General features: G+C 44.3%; 1 protein-coding gene across 2 annotated transcripts in view; it reads right to left on the minus strand.

Moving 5' to 3' along the window:
* DENND4C (DENN domain containing 4C) overlaps positions 1 to 23,456 on the minus strand; it is a 1,359,979-nt gene that overhangs the window by 1,161,560 nt on the left and 174,963 nt on the right. For both annotated transcript variants that reach the window (XM_069239287.1, XM_069239298.1), the window contains exon 4: positions 13,978 to 14,047. In XM_069239287.1, coding sequence (XP_069095388.1) covers positions 13,978 to 14,047 — 70 coding nt within the window. The remainder of the gene's footprint in view (positions 1 to 13,977; positions 14,048 to 23,456) is intronic.

A 23,456-nucleotide genomic window follows, 5' to 3' on the forward strand; every position in this document is an offset into this window, starting at 1 on the left:
CAAGCCTTCTTTTCAATACCTCTTCATGAGGATAGCCAATTTTTGTTTAGTTTCAAATTCCTGGATAAGGTGTACTGTTGGTGCAGAATTCCTCAAGGGTTTTCTGAATCACCGTCCATCTCCAATCAGATATTGAAAAAGGATTTGGAGCCTCTGGTACTGCCTTTTAATTCATCGCTTGTGCAGTACATTGACGATTTGTTGATTGCATCTAAGACAAGGGTTTGTTGCAAATACGATACCATTGCCTTACTAAATCATTTGGGAAAGAATGGACACAAGGTGTCGCCTAAGAAACTGCAATACTGTCAGAAAGAGGTGAAATATCTGGGGCACCTAATTGAAAAAGGGTCCAGGAGAATATCAAAGGAAAGAATAACAGCCATTTTACAAATGAACCCTCCAACGACAAAAAGAGATGTCAGGATGTTTTTGGGAATGGTGGGCTACTGTCGCCAGTGGATACCCAACTTCTCGATCATCTCAAAACCTTTGATAAAATGGACAGGCAAAGAGATCAAGGACGAGCCATATGCCATAGCCTTATCCAAAGAAGAGCTTGAGTCATTTATGGAGTTGAGAGAGTGCATGTGCAAAGCACCAGCTTTAGGAATGCCTGATTATACGAAACCTTTTTTGTTGTTCTGTCATGAACGTGATGCATGTTCTTTGTCTGTCTTAACACAGGTCCATGGAGGTGCAAATCGCCCTGTAGCATATTTTTCAGCTACCTTGGACCCCGTCGCAGCAGCCTTACCGGGTTGTTTGCGTGCAGTTGCAGCAGTTGGTCAGAGCCTTCTGCAATGTGAAGGCATAGTCATGGGATACCCCCTAACAGTAATGGTTCCGCATTCAGTTGAAATTCTGTTGACTCGAACTAAAACTCAGCACATGACAAATGCACGTCTCACTAGGTATGAGACAATCATACTGGGGTCACCAAATGTTTCGCTTAAACGGTGCACTATATTGAACCAGGCAACTTTACTTCCAATTGAAAACACTGAAATCAACAATGAAGAAGATTTTGAACAGGACTGTCTTGAGGTAACTGAATTATGTACCAAACCACGTGCAGACATACAGGACACACAATTGAAAGAGAATGATTGTATCATGTTTGTTGATGGGTCCTGTTTAAGAGATTCCGTTGGAATACTGAGAGCTGGTTATGCGGTATGTACCATAGCTGGTATCATCGAAGCCTCCTGGCTTGAGAAAGTGCTCTCTGCTCAAGTGGCAGAATTAATTGCCCTCACCAAAGCATGCCACTCAGCAGTAAACTTGAGAGTTACTATCTATACTGACAGCAGATACGTATTTGGAATTGTACACGATTTTGGCCAACTTTGGTCCCAAAGAGGTTTCATGACCTCTTCTGGTTCCCCTGTGAAAAATGGTGAACAAATAAAGGATTTGTTACATGCGATTCAGTTACCTCTTGAAATTGCTGTGGTGAAATGCAGTGCTCATGTTAGATCACAAGACTTTGTACCCATGGGAAACGGTTATGTAGATCAAGTCGCAAGGTTTTGTGCATTGAACTGTATATCGTTCAAGGAGCAATGGGAATTGTTACCGCAAACTGAAAATGACCCATGTTTGAACCTTGCATTACGGGTGGTTGACACATTAGATGAGTTAAAGACATTACAAAGTCGTGCAAGCAAGGAAGAAAAACGCTCCTGGCAAAGAATGCAATGTGTACAAAGAGCTGATGATTTGTAGGTCTCAGAGGAAGGAACATTAGTCCTACCAAACAGTCTTCTATCCCAGTTTGCCAGATTGTACCATGGACAGGCTCACCTTGGGAGGGATGCAATGATCAGGTCATTTAAAATCGATTGGTTCAATCCAAAATTCAGACATGCTGCTGAAGTCAGTTGTCACAGATGCATCATCTGTCAACAGATGAATGCGGGAAAAGGGACAGTGGTAACTTTGAGCCACATTGGGAGAGCTGATGGTCCATTCAACAAGATGCAGATGGACTTCATTGAAATGCCTGTTTGTGGGGGATTGAAGTATGTGCTGGTGATTGTGTGTGTTTTCAGTCACTGGATTGAAGCCTACCCCACACGTAGGAATGACAGCCTCACAGTTGCAAAACTATTACATAGGGAACTGATACCAAGGTTCGGGTTTCCGGTCTCTATAGAATCAGATAGGGGCAGACACTTCGACAATGAGGTGATTAAACTCCTGTGTGCTGACTCGACATCGAACAGAAGCTGCATTGTAGCTACCGCCCTGAAGCATCAGGACTAGTGGAGCAAATGAACGGTACTTTAAGGTCAAGAATGGCAAAAATGTGCGCAGCTACCGGTATGAAATGGCCAGATGCATTGCCCTTAGTGCTGATGACAATGAGAAACACCCCAGACAAGAAAACTGGACTATCCCCACATGAAATCCTCATGGGTAGAGCTATGAGGTTGCCAGCAGTACCTGCGAATGCTCTAGTGAATATCACAGATGATATGGTGTTGGACTACTGCAAAGGTTTGGCTGATGTGATTCGCTCTTTCTCTCACCAGGTGGAAGCGAACACATTGCCACCGATTGGCGATCCAGGCTACTCTCTACAAGCCAGTGACTGGGTGGTTGTCAAGAAGCACTTGCGAAAGTCGTGTCTGGAACCACGTTGGAAAGGGCCATATCAAGTAATACTGACAACCACTACTGCTGTAAAGTGTGCCAGAGTTCCAAACTGGATACATGCCAGTCACACAAAAAAGGTAACGTGTCCTATTGAAGAGGAACTTGAAGTTTCCGGCACAACAGCTTCAGAAGGAGAAGTCTCAGGGCCAGAAAACAGTCAAGGAGGAACTGAGACTGCTGGAGAGTCCACTGAGAACAGCCTCATCCCTCAGTCAATGAGTTCGAGAGAGGTGACAGAGAGCCTATCTCAGTAGGGGCAGCAGAAGAACTAAATCAAGGAGAGATTCTCCCAGAAGCAGACAGATATGGGTTAGAACTCGAACCTGGTACAGACCAAGAAGAAGAAGAAGAAGGAGAGATAGTAGAGAGAAATCAGGGAGTGTCAAAGTCTCCTGAGCCAATTGCAGGTCCATCAAGTGAAAACACCATAGTACAAGAGGAGGGTGCTGTCCAGGGTCCTGTTAAGGCACATCAAAAGAAGACGCATAAGGGTGATAACTGGCCAGAGAAACCGCTCTTAAGGACAAGAAACGTACCAAGAGACACAATAATAGAGGAAAACAATACATCTCGAGCGGAAGACCTAAGTGAAGGAGAACAGCAAGGTGAACGAAGACTGAAAAGAAAGTCGCAAATAGAAGATATACCGGTCCTGAATGGGCGTATGCTACAGCATCTGAGTGGCAACAACAATTCCTAGCGTTCTGTTTTGACCGAGAAGTGCCAGGACAGTACTACGGTACCTGAACTGATCCAAAGAAAAAATTGGTTAAAATTGAAAATCTGAAAACTGAAAGAGCGACTTTAAAATTACCGATTGTGACATTAGAACCGGATTGACTTCGAGAAACCTAATTGTGACAAGCTGCTAACCTGATTGCGACAAGCTGCTAACCTGATTTGACAAAGGGGGTCCTGGAGTGAGTGAAGACACTGTAAATACACGCAAAGAGCAAGAGAAAAAATAAAAATAAAAAAATAAAAATGTATAGATCATCCTGAAGTTGATTGTTATTCTGCTATTTGATTCTATACAGACATGGCTTATAATAGAGGTAGTAACAGGGGAAGTAAGGTGTGTGGTTGGTTAAACCTTATAATAGGTATTGTGTGTACAATAATAATTGTGGGTGTGATTGTGGGAATGCCGTGGTTGGAGAAAAAGACTATTAATGCTACTACAAAACCTGAAACTACAACACTAACACTGTGGGAAAGATTTGAGCAGGATGCAAGACACTTGCATGAGGGAACTAATTCAAAAGGGGAACTTTCTACTAATGTCTTCTATCGCTTGCTGAATGAGTATGTAGAGACTATGGATACGAAAGACTGTTATGTGTGCACTAAGATTCATTCATCTGTGCAGGAGGGAGTTACTTATCATAGCCTCCCCCTAACTTACGGGATTAGCTGCAGCCTGCTACTAACAAGGTTCTATAAATCAAGGGCATGTGCAATACTTTTATTCAAATCTGGATGTTGTGTTCTCTTTTGTGCCTGTGATTGAATTCTTGAATAAATTAGCTAAAGAACATGAAATAAAACTAGTTAGAGGATTCTTTGAGCCAACACTTACATTTGGAACTGCTTATACACATCGCAATGACTTGACCTGCTTACTATCACCTGTAGAGAAAAGCTTTTTAGACCACACTGATGATAGACGCAAAGCATTGAAGGAAAGATTAGAAAAAGGATTAGAAAAAACACACATATGCAAATGATTATGCTTACACTGCAATCAAAACACAAGGCAAACTAGCTATAGATGCATTACATGTAGGTAGGCTTTGTATATATAGACCAAAATCTGAGCAAGACAATTTGTTTGTAAGAACGAGTGAATGCAGGCATGTGTTTCTGTTTCAGAGTAAATGGACATTTATGTTGAATGGACAGGATCCAGCGATCCCTGGGATCTATTATATTTGTGGACTCAATACTTATTACCGTCTCCCTAAGGGATGGCATGGGACATGTTATTTGGGAATAGTTTCCCCAAAGATTTACCAGATTGATGACTTAAAACAAATACCTAAAACGTCTGAATTACAACATCCTAGACAAAAACGAGAATCAGTGGCTGCTGTCACTGGTGACATATTTGGAGCTATAATCCCTTCAGTGGGGGTTATCTTGAATTCTATGAAAATTCAAAAGTTGTCTACTATTGTGGATAACATGCTGACAAACTTTACAGGGGCTATACTCCTGATGGATACTGAACTTGCTGCAGAAAGAGCTATGACTCTTCAAAATCGGCTTGCTTTAGACATTCTTTTAGCAAAAAGTGGAGGGGTCTGTAAGATGCTTAACGAGCGCCACTGTTGCTCGTTCATTCCGGACAATAGTAAAAAGATTAGAGGTATGCTTACTAACCTTACTAGAGATAGTACAGATTTGAAAAATTTGAAATAACTTGGGGTCTGGGAGAAACTTGGAAAAGGAATTGCCAGAGTAGGGAGCTGGTTTACCAACATTTGGAATGGGGTACTTGCAAAAATACTCATGGGTCTATTAATTGTACTGGTCTGTCTATTAAGATTGTGGTGGGCATGCAAAATTAATGATAAAATTAAGAAAAATTGGACCAAAAGAACCAGAAGAAACGAAGAAAGTGAAAGAGAGAAAATGTTCAATGAAATTTGGGAAAGTTCACGTAAAGGACAAGATGTCGAAATACGTATTATGATCAAGGTGAAAAATTAAGAATGAAAGGTCAAAGGGAAAGGTTTGTGTGATGACGAGTGTCATCAGAGGAGGGACTGAGAGAGCGTAGTTTGAATATTACAATTATTAGAAGTGTAATGCTTACATAAATGCCTAACAATGCTGCATAGAAAACGACAATAAATAGTGGTTTGCTTAAACGTGCATTTGAATTATGATTATATTATGAGAAGTCATCATTGTGTATACAAACTAATGACAATTATGAGTAATGATTGTTTGCATTATGACTAATCAAGCTTATATATTAGCGTTTACGATATTGCATTGAGAATCTGTAGGAAGTTGGCTCTGTATGTGCTATTTCAAAGTAAGGAATAGCATGCACAGAGTCCAAGGGTTCCCCTTAGAGGTAAAATAGTGGTAAAAATAGATAATACTAATGCTCTATTTTGTGGTAGTGTGGTCGAGCAGTAGGCTTATCCAAGGAGTAGTGTTAAGCATTTGTTGTACATACACATAGACAATAAATGAGGTACACACACTCAGAGACAAATCCAGCCAATAGGTTTTGTTATAGAAAAATATCTTTTCTTAGTTTATTTTAAGAACCACAGGTTCAAATTTAACATGTAATATCTTGTTTGAAAGGTATTGCAGGTAAGTACATTAGGAACTTTGAATCATTTCAATTGCATGTATACTTTTCAAGTTATTGACAAATAGCTATTTAAAAAGTGGACACAGTGCAATTTTCACAGTTCCTGGGGGAGGTAAGTTTTTGTTAGTTTTACCAGGTAAGTAAGACACTTACAGGGTTCAGTTCTTGGTCCAAGGTAGCCCACCGTTGGGGGTTCAGAGCAACCCCAAAGTCACCACACCAGCAGCTCAGGGCCGGTCAGGTGCAGAGTTCAAAGTGGTGCCCAAAACGCATAGGCTAGAATGGAGAGAAGGGGGTGCCCCGGTTCCGGTCTGCTTGCAGGTAAGTACCCGCGTCTTCGGAGGGCAGACCAGGGGGGTTTTGTAGGGCACCGGGGGGGACACAAGCCCACACAGAAATTTCACCCTCAGCAGCGCGGGGGCGGCCGGGTGCAGTGTAGAAACAAGCGTCGGGTTTGCAATGTTAGTCTATGAGAGATCAACGGATCTCTTCAGCGCTGCAGGCAGGCAAGGGGGGGCTTCCTCGGGGAAACCTCCACTTGGGCAAGGGAGAGGGACTCCTGGGGGTCACTTCTCCAGTGAAAGTCCGGTCCTTCAGGTCCTGGGGGCTGCGGGTGCAGGGTCTTTTCCAGGCGTCGGGACTTAGGTTTCAGAGAGTCGCGGTCAGGGGAAGCCTCGGGATTCCCTCTGCAGGCGGCGCTGTGGGGGCTCAGGGGGGACAGGTTTTGGTACTCACAGTCGGAGAGTAGTCCGGGGGTCCTCCCTGAGGTGTTGGTTCTCCACCAGCCGAGTCGGGGTCGCCGGGTGCAGTGTTGCAAGTCTCACGCTTCTTGCGGGGAGTTGCAGGGTTCTTTAAAGCTGCTTCTTGAAACAAAGTTGCAGTCTTTTTGGAGCAGGTCCGCTGTCCTCGGGAGTTTCTTGTCGTCGTCGAAGCAGGGCAGTCCTCAGAGGATTCAGAGGTCGCTGGTCCCTTTGGAAGGCGTCGCTGGAGCAGAGTTCTTTGGAAGGCAGGAGACAGGCCGGTGAGTTTCTGGAGCCAAGGCAGTTGTTGTCTTCTGGTCTTCCTCTGCAGGGGGTTTTCAGCTGGGCAGTCCTTCTTCTTGTTGTTGCAGGAATCTGATTTTCTAGGGTTCAGGGTAGCCCTTAAATACTAAATTTAAGGGCGTGTTTAGGTCTGGGGGGTTAGTAGCCAATGGCTACTAGCCCTGAGAGTGGGTACACCCTCTTTGTGCCTCCTCCCAAGGGGAGGGGGTCACAATCCTAACCCTATTGGGGGAATCCTCCATCTGCAAGATGGAGGATTTCTAAAAGTTAGAGTCACCTCAGCTCAGGACACCTTAGGGGCTGTCCTGACTGGCCAGTGACTCCTCCTTGTTGCTTTCTTTGTTCCCTCCAGCCTTGCCGCCAAAAGTGGGGGCCGTGGCCGGAGGGGGCGGGCAACTCCACTAAGCTGGAGTGCCCTGCTGGGCTGTGACAAAGGGGTGAGCCTTTGAGGCTCACCGCCAGGTGTTACAGCTCCTGCCTGGGGGAGGTGTTAGCATCTCCACCCAGTGCAGGCTTTGTTACTGGCCTCAGAGTGACAAAGGCACTCTCCCCATGGGGCCAGCAACATGTCTCTAGTGTGGCAGGCTGCTGGAACTAGTCAGCCTACACAGACAGTCGGTTAAGTTTCAGGGGGCACCTCTAAGGTGCCCTCTGGGGTGTATTTTGCAATAAAATGTACACTGGCATCAGTGTGCATTTATTGTGCTGAGAAGTTTGATACCAAACTTCCCAGTTTTCAGTGTAGCCATTATGGTGCTGTGGAGTTCGTGTTTGACAGACTCCCAGACCATATACTCTTATGGCTACCCTGCACTTACAATGTCTAAGGTTTTGTTTAGACACTGTAGGGGTACCATGCTCATGCACTGGTACCCTCACCTATGGTATAGTGCACCCTGCCTTAGGGCTGTAAGGACTGCTAGAGGGGTGTCTTACCTATACTGCATAGGCAGTGAGAGGCTGGCATGGCACCCTGAGGGGAGTGCCATGTCGACTTACTCGTTTTGTCCTCACTAGCACACACAAGCTGGCAAGCAGTGTGTCTGTGCTGAGTGAGAGGTCTCCAGGGTGGCATAAGACATGCTGCAGCCCTTAGAGACCTTCCTTGGCATCAGGGCCCTTGGTACTAGAAGTACCAGTTACAAGGGACTTATCTGGATGCCAGGGTCTGCCAATTGTGGATACAAAAGTACAGGTTAGGGAAAGAGCACTGGTGCTGGGGCCTGGTTAGCAGGCCTCAGCACACTTTCAATTGTAAACATAGCATCAGCAAAGGCAAAAAGTCAGGGGGCAACCATGCCAAGGAGGCATTTCCTTACAGAATCCTATAGGCCTTAAGTTAGCGTGAGCTGTGGATTTAGCTGCCTCTCATATTAAAGCAATTTTCTTGTTTTTCAGTGTGCTGACTCGCAAAGGGCCATGACCCTGCAAATGTTCTTTTCTTCATTTTATGTATCAAATACAAATTCTGTTCTCATCCGCATGCTAGCTGCTTTAGTATGAATTCAAGTATCATTTTGAAACAAAAGTAGATTAATGTAATGTACAAGGACGTTAGACCATGGACAAAGGAACTCATGACCTGAGAAAATGTGCCAAGTGGTGAAGAAACACCCCGGATGTGCCACCTCCGAAGACGTCAATTATGAAGACCAATCAAAGTGTTAAAAATTATCGTGGGGTGACAATTGGGATTACCTAATGTATAATTTGATAGGTTAAAGATAGTGGGGTATAGAGAATGTCCAATAGAATCTTGGGGGAAAGTATTACGAAAAAGGGATAAAAACCCATGTCACAGTAGGGACGTTAGATTTAGGTAGGGAATGCTATCGATTGTATCCAGAAATTTTGTCACTCTGATCGGTGACTTTGAGACTTAATAAAATCATCCTCACCCGTAGACTGCCCTTTACACGTCTCCTCCTTATGGTGAAAGTGTCCCCTGCCCATAGATGAGTTTAGACTGATGGCGTTTGACTGATGTCCTGAAGACGAAGACTGATCCTGTATGCTGAACTAATCCTTGGAGGGTAATTATGACAATGCAATTTGTAAGTTTGCTTTTCCTTTCTAGGTACCAACTGCTCTTTTGTTAGAGACCCTAGCTAGATGTTTTCTAAATTGATGTTCCAAATTGTTTTGCATGAAGCCCAACATGCTGATGCTAATTAGTGGTTAGGACAGTAAATTCACTCTGACTGACGCAAATAGACAAATGACTGACATTATGCTTTGCTGAACTGAGACATACATGATATTTTGCTGTATTCTGATCTATGTTCACGCTCTGTTCTGTTCTTATGTTTGTGATTCTTGCATTAAGGAAATCTTATCACAGTTGCCATATCGTGACTATGCTCTTCTGCTTCCTGGTATTGAGATTAATTCATCTGCTCGTAGATTGTAATCAATAGGGAATAACATTCATAAAATTCTATCAACAGGTATGGTTATTCATGGCTGAAAGGTCATGGTTGCGTCGACAATTGATTAATGTCTTTATCCAAAGTAAAGTGCATTGTAGTGGTAAATATTGATGACATTATCGATATATTGCTTGACATATTGATCAGTTATCTCATCCTCCGGTGTCTCACCACTGGGTCACAAGGTTCATTGGCCTAAAACGAGTCCTAATGCGTAATAAATTCACATAAAGGGACGCGTTAACAGTTCCTTAGTACCTTAGAAGGCCATGGTAAAAACTGAACCTCACAAATCTCAAAGAACATATCTCTGAAGACTGCAGCACTTCTAGAGAAATGGCTGCATGGTGTCCCCTTAAATAGGCAGCCTGTCAAGTTTAAGAGGTATCCTGCAGCAACGGCTCAATATCGAGGCTCTGAAATTCACAACAAAGGCTTACAGTGTAGGAAGTTGGCTCTGTATATACTATTTCAAAGTAAGAAATAGTGTGCACAGATTCCAAGGGTTCCCCTTGGAGGTAAAATAGTGGCAAAAGTTGATAATTCTAATGCTGTATTTTGTGGTAGTGTGGTCGAGCAGTAGGCTTATCAGAGGGTAGTGTTAAGCATTTGTTGTACACACACAGGCAATAAATGAGGAACACACGCTCAAAGACTTACTCCAGGCCAGTAGGTTTTTTATATTGAAAAATATATTTTCTTAGTTTAATTTAATAACCACAGGTTCAAGATTTACAGTTAATACTTTAAATGTAAGGTACTTCACTTAGATACTTTAGGAACTTTGAATGAAAACAATATCATGTACAGTCTTTGTAAAAATGGCAATAAGCTATTTTCAAAGTGGACACAGTGCAAACATCAACAGTTCCTGGGGGAGGTAAGTAAAGGTTAGTTTTGAAGGTAAGTAAAACACTAACAAGTCTCAGGTTTGGGGCATATCAGCCCACAGTTGGGGGTTCAAGGCAACCCCAAAGTTACCACACCAGCAGCTCAGGGCCGATCAGGTGCAGAGGTCAAAGAGGTGCCCAAAACACATAAGCACCTATGGGGAACAGGGGTGCTCCGGTTCCAGTCTGCCAGCAGGTAAGTACTTGCGTACTTGGGGAGGAGGGGCAGACCAGGGGGGTTTTGTAGAGCACCAGGGAGGACACGAGAAGGCACACAAAGTACACCCTCAGCGGCACAGGGGCGGCCGGGTGCAGTGAGCAAAGCAGGTGTCGGGTTTTAGATTGAAAACAATGGAGGGACCCGGGGGTCACTCTAGCATTGCAGGCAGGCACAGAGGGGGCTTCTCGGGACAGCCACCACCTGGGCTAAGCAGAGGGTCGCTATTGCACTGAAGCTCGGTTCCTTCAGGTCCTGGGGCTGCGGGTGCAGTGTTGGTTCCAGGCATCGGGTCCCTTATTACAGGCAGTCGCGGTCAGGGGGAGCCTCTGGATTCTCAAACAGGCGTCACTGTGGGGGTTAAGGGGGGTCGTCTCTGGTTATTCACGGGCTCGCAGTCGCCGGGGAGTCCTCCCGGAGGTGTTGGTTTTCTGCAGGTCGAGCCCGGGGTGTCTGGTGCAGAGTGTGAAGTCTCACGCTTCCGGCGGGAAACGTGAAGTCTTTGGAAGTTGCTTCTTTGTTGCAAAGAAGTTGCAGGTTTTGAACAGGGCCGCTGTTCACAGGAGTTTCTAGGCCCTGTACTCCAGGGCAGTCCTCTGAGGCTTCAGAGGTCACTGGTCCCTGTCGGATGCGTCGCTGAAGCAGGTTTTCGAAGTTGGAGACAGGCCAGTAGGGCTGGGCCAAAGCAGTTGTTGTCTTCCTCCTTCTCTGCAGGCTTGTAGGTCAGCAGTCCTTCTTTCTTCAGGTTTCAGGAATCTGGTTTCCTAGGTTCTGGGGTGCCCCTAAATACTGAATTTAGGGGTGTGTTTAGGTCTGGGAGGGCAGTAGCCAATGGCTACTGTCCTTGAGGGTGGCTACACCCTCCTTGTGCCTCCTCCCTGTGGGGTGGGGGGCACATCCCTAATCCTTTTGGGGGATTCCTCCAAACTCAAGATGGAGGATTTCTCAAGGCAGGGGTCACCTCAGCTAAGGACACCTTAGGGGCTGTCCTGACTGGTGGGTGACTCCTCCTTGTTTTTCTCATTATCTCCTCCAGCCTTGCTGCCAAAAGTGGGGGCAATTGGCCAGAGGGGTCGGGCATCTCCACTAGCTGGGATTCCCTGGGGCGCTGTAACAAAAGGGGTGAGCCTTTGAGGCTCACCGCCAGGTGTTACAGTTCCTGCAGGGGGAGGTGAGAAGCATCTCCACCCAGTACAGGATTTGTTCTTGGCCACAGAGTGACAAAGGCACTTTCCCCATGTGGCCAGCAACATGTCTGCTGTGTGGCAGGCTGGCAGGAACTGGTCAGCCTACACTAGAAGTCAGGTATGTATTCAGGGGGCATCTCTAAGATGCCTTCTGGGTGTATTTTACAATAAATTGCACACTGGCATCAGTGTGCATTTATTGTGCTGAGAAGTTTGATACCAAAACGTCCCAGTTTTCAGTGAAGCCATTAAGGAACTGTGGAGTTCGTGTTTAACAGACTCCCAGACCATAGTGCTCATACACATATGCCTTCACCCGTGGTATAGTGCACCCTGCCTTAGGGCTGTAAGGCCTGCTACAGGGGTGACTTACCTATGCCACAGGCAGTGTGAGGTTGGCATGGCACTCTGAGGGGAGTGCCATGTCGACTTATTCATTTTCTCCCCACCAGCACACACAAGCTGTGAAGCTGTGTGCGTGTGCTGAGTAAGGGGTCCCTCAGTGGCATAAGACATGTTGCAGCCCTTAGAGACCTTCCCTGGCATATGGGCCCTTGGTACCAGGGGTACCAGTTACAAGGGACTTACCTGAGTGCCAGGGTTGTGCAAACTGTGGAGACAAAGGTACAGTTTAGGGAAAGAACACTGGTGCTGGAGCCTGGTTAGCAGGGTCCCAGCACACTTTCAAATCATAACTTAGCATCAGCAAAGGCAAAATGTTAGGGGGTAACCATGCCAAGGAGGCATTTCCTTACACACAGTAAAACCTGCGCCTCAAGTTTCAACACCCTCCTGATCCAAAAAACACGGTTCCGTATGGTCTGCCCTTAAAAAAAAAAAAAAAAGGCTCAAGCCTCACCTGTGGACAAGATACGGAAGTGAAGGTCACCCTTGACTGAGGTACTCTTCATCTAGAACACCACAGTTTGACACTCATCCATACATTACACAGCCCTCCCGCACACAGACACTTCTTCTAAATCATAATTCCTTAGAACAACACTTTGCAACTTAACCACCTCAAAGTCCTCTTACCCCTCTCCTTCCCCATACCGCCTTCTGTATCCTAGCCGCTTTTCACACTTTCAAACATGCATGTGAGTGTAACACTTTTAGTGTCTATGAATATTAATGAAGAGCCCTTGACATAGACTTCTATTAAGGACCAGCAGCGAGGATTATGCTCATCTTTCTCCGCTTTAATTAATAGAAGCCAGGAAAGAGAACAATACTAACAAAATTACTGATCTTATGAACCTTAAGGATCAGGTAGCAAAAACAGGCATATTCAAGAACATGAGGGGGAACGGCAGCAACCAATCAGCATGACTGAATCCTAATGTAGCTCATCGTTAGTGTCTGCAACTCCTCTTTCTTCGCTGCTCGCAGCAGAGATAAGTGTCATGGTGCTCATCTCTTTTTCATTACAGTATGTTTACGCTACATTTCAACTGTTTAACTGTTATTTTATTACTTGTTTCTACTTCTGCGTATAACACCTTCTTTATTTCTTTCCCACTGTAGTGGATCCATCCACAGTTGTATAAAAGTGGGATGCCACTTTTTGAATGGTAAACAATCAATATATGCATTGGTATTTATTTACAGCTGCACAAATCTATGGCGCACCGAACACAGTGGTAAAGCTTGAAAAGGAACTAAGTCACAAATAAGGACAGAACGAAGAGGCAGCACTATTAGCTCCACTGAGCAGTGTCACTTGTGAAAAGCAGTGGCAGTAGTCTCCTTCAAAAATGTGTGAGGCTGGCACATACTATTTCTTTATTATATATTTTTTTTTGTTTTTACCAAGTTCAGGGCAGCCTATACTAGCTTCTGTAAAGTTTACAATGATGATGATAACCAACTGAATAGACAACACTGATCCAGTAGTATGTAGAATAGACCAAAGCAACTGACTAACTTCTTAGACCAGCAAAGGCCATAATGGGGCATTTGCACAATACATAAGACATGACCGCAAGGACTGGTGGTCCAATTCATTTTACCAAAGTATGCTGCCACGGTAGCATATTCCAGATCAAAGACATGATGCTTAACTTTCAGCATCCACAGATTAGCATACAACTCTACGGAGGTGTGGGTAGCGGCTACTTTCAATTCCTTGTCCTTGGTAAAAAATAAACTAGAATACTGAGGTGTCAATGGATTGCGAAAAATATGGCAATATACATGCTGTGCATAAATGTACTTACCAGCTTTATAAGCAATTGAATTTGAAGCTGGAACAGACTTCTTGTAACACAGATATACACTTGAACCCCACTGTGGAAAGGAATGGTCAGAAATGATTAGTCACAAAAGAGATTCCTAAATAAGTATGGGCAAATGAGGGCACTGTACTTGGTTGTACGAGTTAAATATCATTATCTATCTGAAACACAAACATTTCTTTAAAACTGATCTACCGGATTTACAATCACAAAACGCCACATGTTCCAACATTATGCTGACAAAATGACTTCATTTAAGAACAAAAAAAGGAAATATTACTTACCTGTAATCCCAGTTCTGCATCACAGATACCCTCACTGAAATCATAAATGCAAAATGTTCCCACCAGCATGTTGGCACCCCAGAAAGCTTTGACTTCCCTTCAAAACAACACTGTAACGCTTTGCACGTAGCAGCATTATTAAGCAATGAGCTGAAAGTAGGCACTTCAGTGCTCAACAATTAGGAGTCTCCTAATTGTAAATAATAAAAAACAGATTTTACTTTTTTTCCTACAAGTGCACAATTCTGCACAAAGACAGCTTTGCTCATCTCAACGAAATACGTGATCACAAAAATTAATCTCTAAACAATTTAATGAAAGAGAGACATGGGAAGGCTGCCATCTTGGAGACAATAACTTCTTTGAGACCACCAAAAAGTCTTTAATTCCTGGAATCAGAAGAATGACCTCCAGAAAGGACCTTTCTTATACACCAATATGGCAGCATGGTGAACTATAATAGACAAAACTGAAGAATTAACCTGCAAGGTGAAAAAAGTAGGGAATAATGACTTCTTTCGGATAGTATCATGAACATTTTGAAGGCAGCATCATACAAACATCTTACAATTAAATGCATAGGATGACTGGTAGAGGAAGCTTCCTTGAGAGAGAGATCATACAATCCTGAGTTAAATTCAGATGAATGTATTGCGCAGCCTCAGGAGCAATGCTGCCACGTTCAAGAGTTCTAAAATGGGGTGGAATATTTCCCTTTAGATAAAAAGCATGGTTTCCATAGCAGCTTCAAGTAGAGTCTCATGGAGAGCCTTAAGTAGTTCTGGAACCCATCACTGCCTCGGCCACTCTAGGGCAATGAGCATCATTGATGCACTGGAGTGTTTTTATGGACCTATCATCCAAAATAAACCATCAGGTAATGGATTACTGCAAAGGTTTACAGGCTTATTGGATTACTATCAGTTCATAAACTGTGTTGATTACTTTGTTTTACTTTCTAAACCTTTTGTAAATCAGTGACTTTAGAGAGTTAATATTAGCAGGGAGGTATATGTTACTTATCCTGTAAGCATCTGTTCATGCCAGGTAGTGCTGTAGATTCACATGCTCTGCATTGCATACTCCTACAATCTAGTGTTGGGGCAATATCTGTGCAGGTTGCTTTTCTGTGAAGAAAATCTTTCTAGTCACAAGGGAGTGCGACTCCTCCTTCTCAGCGATTATGCGCATGGGCATCGACTCCATTACTGGAGTGTTTTTTTCTGCAGGAGGGTGAGAATGGAATGTAGAGTAAGTGTAAGTAATGAGATGTCCATGAGCAAAAGAGTGTAAACCTGTGATGGCCACAGATGTCCGGGGAGGAGGGTGGCCACAAGTGAATCTACAGCACTACATGCCACAAACAGATGCTTACAGGGAAAGTAATATATTCCATTTGGTAGCATGTGTGGCTGTCGATACACATGCCGTGCATAGACTGATAAGCAGTCTCCCTCAGAAGCGGTGGCTATCCTGTGGGTTTTGCAGTTGTTTGAAAAACAGTAGGTTCCACTGCCTAACCTACATTGGCTTGCTGGTGTGCTAAAACATCCACCCAATGTTTGGTGAAGGTGTATGGTGTGGACCATGTATTTGCTTTACATATGTCATCTATGGGAATGTTTCCTAGAAAAGTCATGCATGCCCCCTTTTTCCTAGAAGGCTGTGCTCTAAAAGGAGTAGAGAAATGTCTTTTGGCTTTGGCATAATATGTTTAAATGCATCTTACTATCCATCTGGCTATGCCTGATTTTGATATTGGGTTGCCTTTATGTAGAAGAGCAAAAGCAACAAACAGTTGTTTAGTTTTTTCCAAAAGTTTTAGTTCTATCAATATAAAAAAATAAGGGCTCTTAACATCTAACGTATATAGAGCTCTTTACGCAACAGAATCTGGCTGTGGGAAAAGAAAATTAGCTACTTACCTGTAACTTTAGTTCTCCAGTATTGGTACCTTGCATAGATGCTTAAATATTCCCAGTTGTAGAAGAGGGAGTCCCACGGTAACCTTATACAGCAATACAGGGAAACAGCCTAAACAACGACTCCTAAACAACGAGGTGCGTTGTCCACGAAAGCGGAACAATGCCTTTGTGAACAATGACTCTGTTTTCCTCTGCCTCCACACCACGCATGCCCTGAACAACGAACATGCATGGTTAAGGCAGAGGAAAACAGACTCCGGATTGGAAGAGGACGTGGCCAGGTAAGTGGGGCTGTGGTAGGGTTGGGGGTAGTTTTAGGGGTGGGGGAGTTTTGTTTTTTTAGGGGAGGGGGGTCAGGGTAATTTCAGTTTTTAAGGGCGGGTGGGAGTAGTTTAAGTTTTTGGGGAGGGGTCGGGTAATTTTAGTTTTTAGGAGCAGGTTTGGGGGGGCCGGTGTAATGTTAGTTTTTAGGGTGGGGGAGGGGTCGGGGTAGTTTTAGGTTTTTAGGGGCGGGGTAGGGTAGTTTTAGGGGTGGGAGGGTCGCTGTAGTTTTAGAGGCGGGGTGGGGGGTTGGGGTAATTTTAGTTTTTAGAGGCGGAGTGGAGGGGGTCGGTGTAGTTCCAGGTTTTAGGCGTGTGGGTGGGGGTGGGGGGGGGGACGGGTAGTTTAGCTTTTAGGAGTGGGGTTGGGGGAGTCAGGGGAGTTTTAGGGGCAGGGTAGGGGGGGTCAGTAGTTTTAGGGATGGGGAGTCGGGGTAATTTTAGTTTTAAGTGTGGGGGTCAGAGTAGGATTTTTTTAGGGATGGGATTGGTTTAGGGGCGGGGGTCGCATGCTGGAACCATGCATGTCTTTACCAGGCATGCCTTTACAATGAAAAATCATAGTTAAGGCATTTGTGGTAAAGGTATTCATGGTAACAACACGCTTGTTGTTCAGGCATGAGTGGTCCCAGCATGCGTTTTTCCGTCATATATTCAGCAATACATGTTAGTATCATAGGCTATAACGGTAATGCACAGTCTGTTTAATAGCCTATCCATTTCCTTTTTGTAAAAAGGACTAAAAACGTAATCTATGATCAATAAGACACCAGCACCCTCTAGAACACTCCCAACAGAGGCTGTTTCCCTCATATTTTCGAGCACTGGTGTGTCTTTACCCTTTAGCATGAGTGAGGAGAGCCTCAAAGACAGTTGTCTACAAACTTTTGAATGAAGCGACCCCACCCCTGGTTGAAAAATAAAAATTACTGGGCCCCCCTCAGAACTTTTCACAATTATTTTATAAAGGTGGCAATGTTTAAATATGTCTAGACCCATTTGAACATTGCAGTTACGTACGGTTACCTTTTTAAAAATGCAATAACATGCTTCTGCTTTAAACAAAGCCCTGTTATCTGTTTAATGCTTCCTTTGGCCAGAGCCTGGCACCCCACTGGGATCACCTAAGGCCCACCTTGGGAAATCCACCCCTAGTCTGAAGACCCTGCTCTAAGGGGAGGAGGGTGGGTTGCATGTGAATCTATAAAATATACCAATACTGGAGAACTACAGTTACAGGTAAGTAACAAATTTTCTTCTCCAGTATTAGATCTTTCATAGATTCATATGCTTGAATCAGACTAGCAAGCAATACAGTAAAATTAAATATACGCTAGTTTTTGAGAAACCGAATCAGCAGATGGTGGGCAAACAAGAAAAAGGCTCATCTTAATGAAAGAGATGTTGGAACACTGCTTGTCCCACAGCCGTATCCACCTTATGGCTCTCAATAATATCTTGTAAATGTGGACCTGCTTGACCAAGTCGCTGCCCTGCAGATGTGTTGAATTGGAACTCCTGCAAAGAGGGCCATAGACGTGGCCATGGCTCTCGTAGAATGGGCCGTTACTGTGCCTTGTAACTTTTTGCCAGCATGTGCACGATAATACTTAGTTACTGAGAGACCTTTTCTGATACCTCCATATGCCAGGAACAACTGGTCTGATCTCCTTATGTGATGAGTTCTGTGCAAATAGAATTTGAGACACCTTTTGACATCTAGTGAGTAGAGGGATTTTTCTGTTGGTGTCTGTGGATTTGGAAAAAGCGTTGAGAACAACTGGTTCATTTAAATGGAAATCTGATGGAACTTTCGGAATGAAGAATAAGTTACTTACCTTCGGTAACGCTTTTTCTGGTGGATACAATAACTACCTGTGGATTCCTCACCAAAAGAATTCTCCCCTCGCGCCAGCCTCGGCGGAAATTTCTTCTAGCTCTGCACGTCAACGATGACGTCACAATCGCCCGACTCCACGCGACGCCGTATGACGTCATCCAGGCAATAAAAAGCCCTCGTCGACGTGCAGACATCAGTTATCACCATTTTTTACGTGCCATAGAGGCGAACAGGTTAAACCTAAAGAGCACATATTTATCCAAAATGAATGAAAATAGAACATTTATTATAAAAACACATTATAAAAAACAGTAATGAATACTCAATACAAGAGAGAATATATATGCACATATATAAACCAAGTTCAAAAAGTCTTCTTTGAACTATCTTAATTCGCAAAGGAAATGTATTGAAAATGTCACTTACCCAGTGTACATCTGTTCGTGGCATCAGTCGCAGTAGATTCGCATGTTCTGCAATAGCTCGCCATCTGGTGTTGGGCCGGAGTGTTACAAGTTGTTTTTCTTCGAAGAAGTCTTTCGAGTCACGGGACCGAGTGACTCCTCCTTTTGTCTCCATTGCGCATGGGCGTCGACTCCATCTTCGATTGTTTTTCCCCGCAGAGGGTGAGGTAGGAGTTGAATTGTAGTAATAGTGCCCATGCAATGGAGTGACTAAGTATGCACCTATTTAAGGTTGAGATGATACATATATAAATAATTGAAGGTAACTTCCAAACTGCTACAGGCTCCCGGGGAGGCGGGTGGGCACATGCGAATCTACTGCGACTGATGCCACGAACAGATGTACACTGGGTAAGTGACATTTTCAGTTCAATGGCATCTGTCGCTGTAGATACGCATGTTCTGCATAGACTAGTAAGCAGTTATTTCCCCAAAAGCGGTGGATCAGCCTGTAGGAGTGGAAGTAGTCTGAAATAATGTCCTTAATACGGCTTGACCTACTGTGGCTTGTTGTGCGGATAACACGTCTACACAGTAGTGCTTGGTGAATGTGTGAGGCGTAGACCATGTGGCTGCCTTACATATTTCTTGCATTGGGATGTTTCCTAGAAAGGCCATGGTAGCACCTTTCTTTCTGGTTGAGTGTGCCCTTGGTGTAATGGGCAGCTGTCGTTTAGCTTTAAGGTAGCAGATTTGGATGCATTTAACTATCCATCTTGCTATACCTTGTTTTGAAATTGGGTTTCCTGCGTGAGGTTTTTGAAAGGCAATAAAGAGTTGTTTAGTCTTTCTGATGTTTTTTGTTCTGTCAATGTAATACATCAATGCTCTTTTGACATCTAATGTATGTAGTGCCCTTTCAGCTACGGTATCTGGCTGTGGAAAGAACACTGGAAGTTCCACTGTTTGATTTAGATGGAACGGTGAAATAACCTTTGGCAAAAATTTAGGATTGGTCCTTAGGACGACTTTATTTTTGTGTAGTTGTATAAAAGGTTCCTGTATTGTAAACGCCTGAATCTCGCTTACTCTTCTTAGGGAAGTAATGGCGATGAGAAATGCCACCTTCCAGGTTAGGAACTGTATTTCGCAGGAGTGCATGGGTTCAAAAGGTGGACCCATAAGTCTAGTTAGGACAACATTTAGGTTCCATGAAGGAACAGGTAGTGTTCTTGGTGGTATAATTCTCCTAAGGCCCTCCAAAAATGCTTTAATGACTGGTATCTTATATAGGGAAGTTGAATAGGTAGTCTGCAGGTATGCAGATATTGCTGCAAGGTGAATCTTGATGGAAGAGAAAGCTAGGTTAGATTTTTGTAAGTGAAGCAAGTAACCCACTACATGTTCTGGAGTTGTGTGTAATGGTTGTATTTGATTAATATGGCAGTAGCAAACAAACCTCTTCCATTTACTTGCATAGCAGTGCCTGGTGGATGGCCTTCTGGCTTGTTTTATGACTTCCATACATTCTTGGGTAAGTTGTAAGTGCCCGAATTCTAGGATTTCAGGAGCCAGATTGCTAGATTCAGCGATGCTGGATCTGGGTGTCTGATCTTTTGGTTGTGCTGTGTCAACAGATCTGGCCTGTTGGGCAATTTGATGCAGGGTACCACTGATAGGTCTAGCAGCGTTGTGTACCAGGGTTGCCTTGCCCAAGTTGGTGCTATCAATATGAGTTTGAGTTTGCTTTGACTGAGTTTGTTTACCAGGTAAGGAAGGAGAGGGAGAGGAGGAAAAGCGTAAGCAAATATCCCTGACCAGTTCATCCATAGGGCATTGCCTTGGGATTGTTTGTGTGGGTATCTGGATGCGAAGTTTTGGCATTTTGCGTTCTCCCTTGTCGCAAACAAGTCTATTTGAGGTGTTCCCCAGAGTTTGAAATAAGTGTTCAGAATTTGGGGGTGAATTTCCCATTCGTGGACCTGTTGGTGATCTCGAGAGAGATTGTCTGCGAGTTGATTTTGGATCCCTGGTATAAACTGTGCAATTAGGCGAATTTGGTTGTGAATTGCCCAATGCCAAATTTTTTGTGCTAGCAGGCTTAACTGCGTGGAGTGCGTCCCTCCCTGCTTGTTTAGATAATACATTGTTGTCATGTTGTCTGTTTTGACGAGAATGTATTTGTGAACTATTATTGGTTGGAAAGCTTTTAGTGCTTGAAAAACTGCTAGAAGTTCTAGGTGATTGATATGCAGTTTTGTTTGGTGTACGTTCCATTGTCCTTGTATGCTGTGTTGATCGAGGTGTGCTCCCCACCCTGTCATGGAAGCATCTGTTGTTATTACGTATTGTGGCACTGGGTCTTGGAAAGGCCGCCCCTTGTTTAAATTTATGTTGTTCCACCACAGAAGCGAGAGGTAAGTTTGGCGGTCTATTAACACCAGATCTAGAAGGTGACCCTGTGCTTGAGACCACTGTGATGCTAGGCATTGTTGTAAGGGCCTCATGTGCAGTCTTGCGTTTGGGACAATGGCTATGCATGATGACATCATGCCTAGGAGTTGTAATACCATCTTTGCCTGTATCTTTTGTGTTGGATACATGCGTTGTATGATGGTGTTGAAATTTAGAATTCTTTGTGGACTTGGAGTGGCTACTCCTTTTGATGTGTCTATTATGGCTCCTAGGTATTGTTGTACCTTGCGCGGCAGAATGTTGGATTTTGTAAAGTTGACGGTGAACCCGAGTTTGAAGAGGGTTTGTATGATCTGATTTGTGTGATTTGAGCACTGTATGAACGAATGGGCCTTGATTAGCCAGTCGTCCAAATATGGGAACACATGTATTTGCTGCCTTCTTATGTGTGCAGCGACTACCGCTAGACATTTGGTAAAGACTCTTGGTGCGGTTGTTAATCCGAAAGGCAGTACCTTGAATTGGTAATGTATTCCTTTGAATACAAACCTTAGGTATTTCCTGTGCGATGGGTGTATTGGTATATGGAAATAAGCATCCTTGAGGTCTAAAGTTGCCATGTAGTCGTGTAGTTTTAGCAATGGCAATACTTCTTGTAGTGTGACCATGTGGAAGTGGTCTGATTTGATGAAAGTGTTCACTACTCTGAGGTCTAGGATTGGTCTCAGCGTTTTGTCCTTCTTTGGTATCAGAAAGTACAGTGAGTAAACTCCTGTGTTTATTTGTGTGTTTGGCACTAATTCGATTGCATTCTTTTGCAATAGTGCCTGCACTTCTATCTCCAGGAGATTGGAATGGTGTGTTGTTAAATTTTGTGCTTTTGGTGGTATGTTTGGAGGGAATTGTAGAAATTCTATGCAATAACCATGTTGGATAATTGCTAGAACCCAAGTGTCTGTAGTAATTTCCTCCCATGCTTTGTAATAATGACCTATTTTTCCCCCCACTGGTGTTGTGTGGAGGGGGTGAGTGACATGTGAGTCATTGTTTAGTAGTAGGGGTTTTGGGGCTTTGAAATCTCCCTCTGTTTCTAGGGAATTGCCCTCCTCTATATTGTCCCCGAAAACCTCCTCTATACTGTCCCTGGTAACTGGACGGTGTTGCTTGTGAGGTGCTGGCTTGTGTGCTTTGACCCCGAAACCCCCCTCGAAAGGGCGTTTTACGGAATGTGCTGTAATTCCCTCTGCTCTGCGGGGAGTAGAGTGCGCCCATGGCTTTGGCAGTGTCCGTATCTTTTTTGAGTTTCTCAATCGCTGTGTCCACTTCTGGACCGAACAGTTCTTTTTCATTAAAAGGCATATTGAGAACTGCTTGTTGAATCTCTGGTTTAAATCCAGACGTTCGGAGCCATGCGTGCCTTCTGATAGTTACAGATGTATTAATTGTCCGTGCAGCTGTATCTGCAGCGTCCATGGAGGAACGTATCTGGTTGTTGGAGATGGTCTGTCCCTCCTCAACCACTTGTTTTGCCCTATTTTGGAAGTCCTTGGGCAGATGTTCAATGAGATGTTGCATCTCGTCCCAGTGGGCTCTGTCATAGCGCGCAAGTAGTGCCTGGGAGTTCGCGATGCGCCACTGGTTTGCAGCTTGTGCTGCGACTCTTACCAGCTGCATCGAACTTGCGGCTTTCTTTATCTGGGGGTGGTGCATCTCCAGATGTGTGAGAGTTGGCCCTTTTCCTAGCTGCTCCTACAACAACAGAGTCTGGTGGCAGCTGTGTAGTGATGAAAACCGGGTCTGTAGGAGGCGGCTTATACTTTTTTTCCACCCTTGGTGTGATTGCCCTACTTTTGACCGGCTCCTTAAATATGTCTTTTGCGTGCCGGAGCATACCAGGGAGCATAGGCAAGCTTTGGTATGAGCTGTGGGTGGAGGAGAGTGTGTTGAACAAGAAATCATCCTCGACCTGTTCTGAGTGGAGGCTTACGTTGTGAAATTGTGCTGCTCTAGCCACCACCTGAGAGTACGCGGTGCTGTCTTCTGGTGGAGATGGCTTTGTAGGGTATGCCTCCGGGCTGTTATCTGACACTGGGGCGTCGTATAGGTCCCATGCGTCCTGATCTTGGTCACCCTGGCTCATGGTGGTGTGAGCTGGGGAGTGTGATGGAGTTTGTGCTGGTGAAACGTTAATCACGGGCGGAGGAGAGGGTGGTGGTGTAACTCTTTTTACCACTTTTGGTTGTGGTGCTTGTTCCGTCTGGAACTCCAACCTT

Source organism: Pleurodeles waltl, chromosome 1_2 (assembly GCF_031143425.1).
Source record: "Pleurodeles waltl isolate 20211129_DDA chromosome 1_2, aPleWal1.hap1.20221129, whole genome shotgun sequence".
NCBI lineage: Eukaryota > Metazoa > Chordata > Amphibia > Caudata > Salamandridae > Pleurodeles > Pleurodeles waltl.